Below are 6,088 nucleotides of genomic sequence, written 5' to 3'. Positions count from 1 at the left end.
CTGAAATCAAGGACCAGAGGCTTAGGGCAAGTCACTTCAAAGCTTGAAGTTTAAATTGGCTATCAAAGAAGAGAGCCGGGTTCCCAAAGATTAAGACCCCAGGCAAAATGGGACAGTGGGACACTGACCAGCCTGGTGCTGGGGTCGCTTTGAAAACTTGGGGGGCAGGGCTCTGCCAAGAGCACCCCAGAGCCCAGACAGTCTCACTGTTCATAGCAGAACGAGGAATCAATGGGGTGCCCCTAGGGCAAGGCCCCTGGTTTGTGCCCAGTTTCATTGTTAGCTTTTACTATTTTTCTCTCGAGGTGTGACTCAATCTGATGCACCTCAGCTGTCTTGTTGTTTAATGACACCTGACAAGTTTCTGGGTGCAGGAAAAGAAAGCCTAACCCTAATTTTGGTGGGGAGCTTGCGACTGGCTAGGTTCTGGTGGGCGGTCACTTCCTGGCTCTCCTGTCCGTCCTATGTGTTTAAGCTTTGAAAGTTACCTTCTGCTCCAGGGAGTGTGTCAGGTGTCCCTAATCCTTCAGGACAGTTGGTGCTAAAGACATATGCAGCATCCTCAACTCCAGCTGACCTCAGGTTCTTCAGTGACGCTGGGTAGGCAGGTGGGTGGGGTTCACCCCAAGGGGGAGCTGCAGCTCAACCTGGGGACATCCAGCCCTGCACACTTGGACACTGTGAGATGCCCACTGGGGAGCTGGAGGAGCCGCTGCCATCGTGCTAAAGGGGGATGGTTCCCAAAGGCACCAGTTCCAGAAGCACTCTGCGTGTTCCCATAGTGTCCCTGGTCCCATCCACCTAGTTCCTGTCCCTGAGACCTCCCAGGGGGCTTCATGAATAATAACAGAAAAGAGAGGAAGCATGGTGGGGTGAGGCTCAAGTTTTATTTGGAATCATTAAAAAAAGAAAAAAATTCACAGCAGCATCTGTTCTGTGGGTCCAGAAGACTCAGGGGGCCAGAGAGGATGAGGGTAGGAGGTGAAGTCGGTGGCAGCAGCATAGAGGACAGGTCTCTGACAGCTGGGCTTGGGTGCGGGGAGCGTGGGCAGCCCGCTGGGCATGCTCCAGGGCAGGGCACGCTCCAGGGCAGGGCACGCTCCAGGGCAGGGCACTCCTTGTGCCAGGAGGGAAGGGGCTTCAAGGCAGAGGGGTGTCCCTCGGGGACTCTGCAGCCATCCGGCAACCTTTTAGTTTCCCCCACTCTTGGCCTGGGAGAGAGAGTGTGACTCTCACACCTGCTCCAGGTCCCCAACACTCAATGGCTGCCCTGGGACGGTCACTCGTGAAGGAATCTCTCACTCCAGACCAAGGTTGGCTCTACCCACAGTCCCTGTTGGGGGCTGCAGAAGGCTCCCTGACAGGTTCTGAAACCCCCGGAGGGAAGCAAGAGTCTGTGAGGGCTGGGGTCCCTACCCAAGAACCCCCCCGTGTGCCCCTGGAGCCCAGATCCTACCTCCTCAGCCACTTCTTCCTCTTCGGCTGCCTGGTCCTCCTGTTTAGGGGCAGGATGGTCCAAGTCCTCCTGCAGGGGATCAAAGAGGACATGAGGCAGGGTGCTGTGGCATACGTCTGTAATCCCAGCAGCTTGGTAGGCTGAGGCAGGAGGCTGACAAGTTCAAAGCAATCCTCAGCAAAAGCGAGGTGCTAAGCAATTCAGTGGGACTCTGTCTCTAAATAAAATACAAAATAGGGCTGGGGATGTGGTCGAGTGGTCGAGTGCCCCTGAGTTCAATCCCTGGTACCCTCACCCCCAAAAGGGAGACCATAAGGAAGTCACAGAGGCCCCCAGCTACCTGTAGCTAGAGTCTCATCTATGCTGGCCTCAAAGATGATCAGAGGCCCCTTTTGGAGGGGCTGGAGGGGTGACAGCCCACAGCTGGAGTTCTGTCTGATGATGCCAAGACCTTCTGGAACCCACCTTCATAAACCCCAACCCCCGCAAGCAGATCCCAAATCCTGGGTACCCTCTACTGGGGTTCCTTAATGAAGAAGGCTGGGAGCATGGAGAGAGGTTGAGAGTGGACACATGTTCCTGAATCACATTAGCATACACCTTTGCACTCCTCTGAGAGCCCAAAGAGCCCTAGGAGGAGAGTTGTGTCATCACTGTATACAGGGATCCTGAGACTAGGAGGACTAGGTATCCAGGTCAAGGCCTCAGAGCTCAAAGCAGCGGAGCTAGTCAGCATCAGGTTCAGCTTGCTGTCCGTCAGGCTATTTCTGCCCACAGGAGCATGCTCTCTCTTCCTGCATCCTGGACAGGCTCTGGAATCAGGCCTGTCTTCTGTCCCCTATGCCCCATGCCAGTCAGACTCTTGCCTAAGTGGTCATGACAGCTGAGTGCTCAGGACAGAGTGGTGATTGGCCTGGACCCTGCCCTCAGCTCCTGCCTTTGGAGGGTCCAGCCACTTCTGTGCTACCACATCCTGCCCCTTGGTGGAGTGGGGCATTAAAAGGGCACAGAACTTTGTTGGCCAGGGAGGGCCAGGCTCTGTAGGTGAGAGGCAGGGGGCCACCTGCTTAGTCTGACCACTCCAAGGTTGGTGCATGAAGCCTGGGGCATGAGCAGTCACAAGCACTGCAGGCCTCTATGGTTCACTGGGGAGACAAGTTGATACTAGTTTTGGGGTGTCACCAGAAAATGAGTCTCCCTTGAGGCAGCTCCTCTAGGAGGCAAGGAGTGCCTGGGTAAATTCCTAGAGGCCAAACCCAGCCTGACACCTCACAAGGGGCCTTTTGTGCTGTGGAGTGTGGAGGGGGGCCTCCTTGGATACAAGTGGGTCCAGCCCAGGGCACTGGTGATGATGATGATGACCACTCATTGGGTTTTAACCATGAACCAGGGAGGCCTACATTCTGGAGGTCATTTCTCTGCCATATCCTACAGCTCAGTGAGAAAGACACTCACTCCCATTTCACAGTTGAGGAAATGGAGACCAGACAGGTTACACAGCTTCCCAAAGTCGCACAGCTAGGAAGGGGCAGAGACGTTGACTAGGAGAAGAAACGGCTGCCCACTCTGGGGATAAGGAGATCCTGTGCTAGCCCTAGAAGCACACACCTGGGTGCTGGTCCTGGAGCCAGGGACAGAGGGCCTGTATCTTTCTACCCCTCCCAGAGCAGGGATCCCCAGTACGGGCTGCGCCCAGAGCCTCAGACTCCACTGACTGGGGTGGCCTGAATCAGGTATGGGAGATGGAGACAGTGTGTCTAAGGAGTCAGCCCCGGCCCCACTCTCAGGTCCCTGTCATAACCTACACTCTCACAGTCTCTCAGAGCGGGGCTCAGGAGCCAGGCCAGCCAGAGGATCGCCACCCTTTTGGCATCGTGGGTATATTACCTAATCCCTGGGCCTTGGTTTCCATGACCTATCTCATAGGATTTTTGTACCCATTTTTAAAAAATTTTTATTTGTTCCTTTTAGTTGTAGGATATTTGTACCCATTAAATAAGTTAATAAGTGTAAAAAACTTTCAGTAGAACTTGCTCTGTGGCAGGTGCCGGGAAAGCTCATGCAGCTCGCATCTACCTTCTGCAATGCCTCCTGCTGCTGTGCCTTCTGCTGCAGCCCTCTTTCCCATGCATGCTCACACATTGCATGCACATGCACACACACACGCACACACGCATGCCCCCTCATCCTGGTACACACACCCAGCATATGCTGCACACCTGCTCACACACAAAGGCCCCAGTGGAGGGTGGGGTCAGAACTGTTACTACTTTTTCACCACCAGGGGGCGCTGACTCCCTGCTGCTCCTGGGAGGAAGCAGCAGCCAGGTCTGGGAGGGCAGCTGGACACTGGGTGGTGACTCTGCAGCTCCAACCTGATGTCCACGGCCTGGGAGGCTGCTTATCACCATGTGATCTGTTTTCACTGGTAAAATGGGGTATATCCTCCATGCTGAAAGCCATGGAGCTGGCCTGGTTTGGGGCCTCATTTTCCTTGTCTATAAAATAAGCCCTAACTCTCCAATTCAGGGGCATTTGTGAGGATTCCAGATATGAATGATGTGAGGACACCAAGCACAACCCCTGCACAGACACACAGAGGGTGATGAATGGGAAGGGGATTCAGTGCCCAGGTCTGTGAGTAACATCCTCCACCCCCACCTTGGTGGGCTTCTCTGGACCCAGAGGAAGGATGGGAGCAAGGACTTACCTTGCGCACCACCCCGGTGGTGACCACAACTTTCTCCGCCTCCTCCACGGTCTTGGTGGCCACAGTATTGACGCTGGAGACCACAGCCTCACTCACAGCGTTGGCCTGCTCCTTGGTTTTCTCGGCCACTGTGGGAAGACTGGGGCTGGCCTGGACCCTGACCCTCCCCACCAAGTCAGGCAGAGGGGCCTTTCCCAGAGCACTGGGACTCTGGCTCTTTGGGACCCTCCGATCCCTGTTTTTGACTTCAGGACAGCTTTGACACTCATGGGCGGGAGTGGGAGCCTTACCCCGATCTAGTTCAGGTGTGCAGGGATCTGGATCCCCATAGGGATTTGGACCCCGGTTGGTGTAAGGAGGACTTTGGGCATGGGCCCTTAGTACTAGGGTGCAGGAGTGCTGAAGCCCCGTCCCTCATGCCCCTGGTCCTGGGGATCCTCACCTGAGGTCACGCTCTGCACCACATTTTCCTTGGTCTTGGCTCCTGGGGAGGAAATGGAAGCGTCAGCCCAGACCCACCTCTTGGTGTTGGAGGCGGTCAGGACAAAGAAGCCACAGAACAGCTGGACAAGCTGGGGGCCAGTAGAGGGTGTCTGGGGGCCAGCTGCCCCTTCAAAGGACTGCTTCCTGCTATGTCTGGAGCTAGGGGACGGATGGGGAGGAGACAGGACAGGATGGAGGGACAAAAGAGAGTTAGGGACACTAGTGTACCCAGACTCTGCCTGGGTGTGGCCCGGCCTCCAGAGCAGCATGCTGGTCAGGGAAGACGAGGGCTGAGTCATCGCCTCAACCTCCCCTGCCTCCTCTTCAGAGGGAGCAGAGGGGCATTGGAGTGGGTTAGGCACTGAGCCAGAGTCCCACCTCCCCTGTGCACCTCTTCACCCTGGGCAGGGAGGAACCTGTGGCCTGGCCAGGCTGCAGCTCCATGTGAAGAGGGAGGCAGCTCGCCTAATCACCAACTGCTCACAGCTTCAGGGTGTCCAAGTTCGGAGGACCCTAGGATGTGTCTGTGCAGGCCTTGATGAATGCATAGAGAGGCGGTCAGCTGGGTCAGAGGTCTGAGTGGCGCTCTGATCCTGTCCTAGAGACCCTGGGGCTCCAAGGAAGCCAGAGGCAAACACTGGTGTGTGCAAGGGACTGTAGATGCTGCAGGATCTGGAGACCCTGCCTCAACAGCCAGGTCCTCGCCTCCTCCCAGAGTGCCTCCCTGGAGCTGGGGAGAAAGGTCCTCCGACCAAAGGTACCAGACATCCCACCCCAGGCACCACACTGCCCTTCCCTGCCCCACCCTGCCCCGCCCTGCGTCACTCACCCACATACATGACCCCCTCCTTGGTCTTCTCTGCAGCCTCAGTCACCCCCTGCTTGGTTTTCTCCACTGCGCCCACCACGCCCTCCTTGGCGATGGAGAAGCCCTTCTTGAAGACATCCATGTTGAGCAAGAACAGAACCCGACTCTCCCTGCGAGCTGTGGGCTGGAGCTGGCGCGAGTGCTGCCGCAGCCGCTGTCCCCGCCGCCGCTGCCTCTTATTGACGTGGATGAAATATTGATGTCGTGTTGGCTGGCGGGAGCCCAGCCAGCCCAGGCGGGCGTGGGGGTGGGGAGGGTGGAGGGAGGGAGGCCTTCCCCAGGGAGGTACAGCCGGGAGAGGTCCCTGGACCCCTGCTGGCCCAACTGTGCCCTCCTGACCCTTGTCCTCCAAGAAGGGACATGGGGGCTGGACATGTCCTAATTCATCACTGCCCCTCATTCATTGGCTGCCCTGCCCACCTGCAGGCTGCCCTGGCTGGGTGCTATCAGGCCTGGGGCTGTTGTTTTCAGTGCACAAAGAAGGGGTAGGCACTTTAGCCAGTGCTGCAGGGTCACAGATAGGGCAGGGGTCAGAGCTACTGGCCTGTCAAGTAAGAATGACCCACCTCTA

At 56.8% G+C, this 6,088-nt stretch overlaps 1 protein-coding gene across 2 annotated transcripts; it reads right to left on the bottom strand.

Annotated features, from left to right (window-relative positions):
* Window positions 1–879: 879 nt before the first annotated feature.
* Sncg (synuclein gamma) lies at window positions 880–5,698 on the bottom strand. Of its 2 annotated transcripts, none has more exons than XM_026397035.2 (5): window positions 5,479–5,698; window positions 4,609–4,650; window positions 4,167–4,294; window positions 1,457–1,525; window positions 880–1,211 (listed from the first exon to the last, which is right to left on the bottom strand). In XM_026397035.2, the coding sequence occupies exons 1-5, from the start codon at window positions 5,597–5,599 to the stop codon at window positions 1,191–1,193; spliced, it is 381 nt and encodes a 126-aa protein (XP_026252820.1). In that variant the 5' UTR covers window positions 5,600–5,698; the 3' UTR covers window positions 880–1,190. The 2 variants fall into 2 exon arrangements, with proteins under 2 accessions (XP_026252820.1, XP_026252819.1); XM_026397034.2 differs by lacking the exon at window positions 880–1,211 and adding an exon at window positions 1,233–1,367.
* Window positions 5,699–6,088: the final 390 nt, after the last annotated feature.

This window comes from Urocitellus parryii, chromosome 5 (genome assembly GCF_045843805.1).
Source record: "Urocitellus parryii isolate mUroPar1 chromosome 5, mUroPar1.hap1, whole genome shotgun sequence".
Classification (NCBI taxonomy): domain Eukaryota; kingdom Metazoa; phylum Chordata; class Mammalia; order Rodentia; family Sciuridae; genus Urocitellus; species Urocitellus parryii.
Note: the sequence above shows the minus strand (reverse complement) of the source record. Positions and strands in the feature narration are given on the sequence as shown.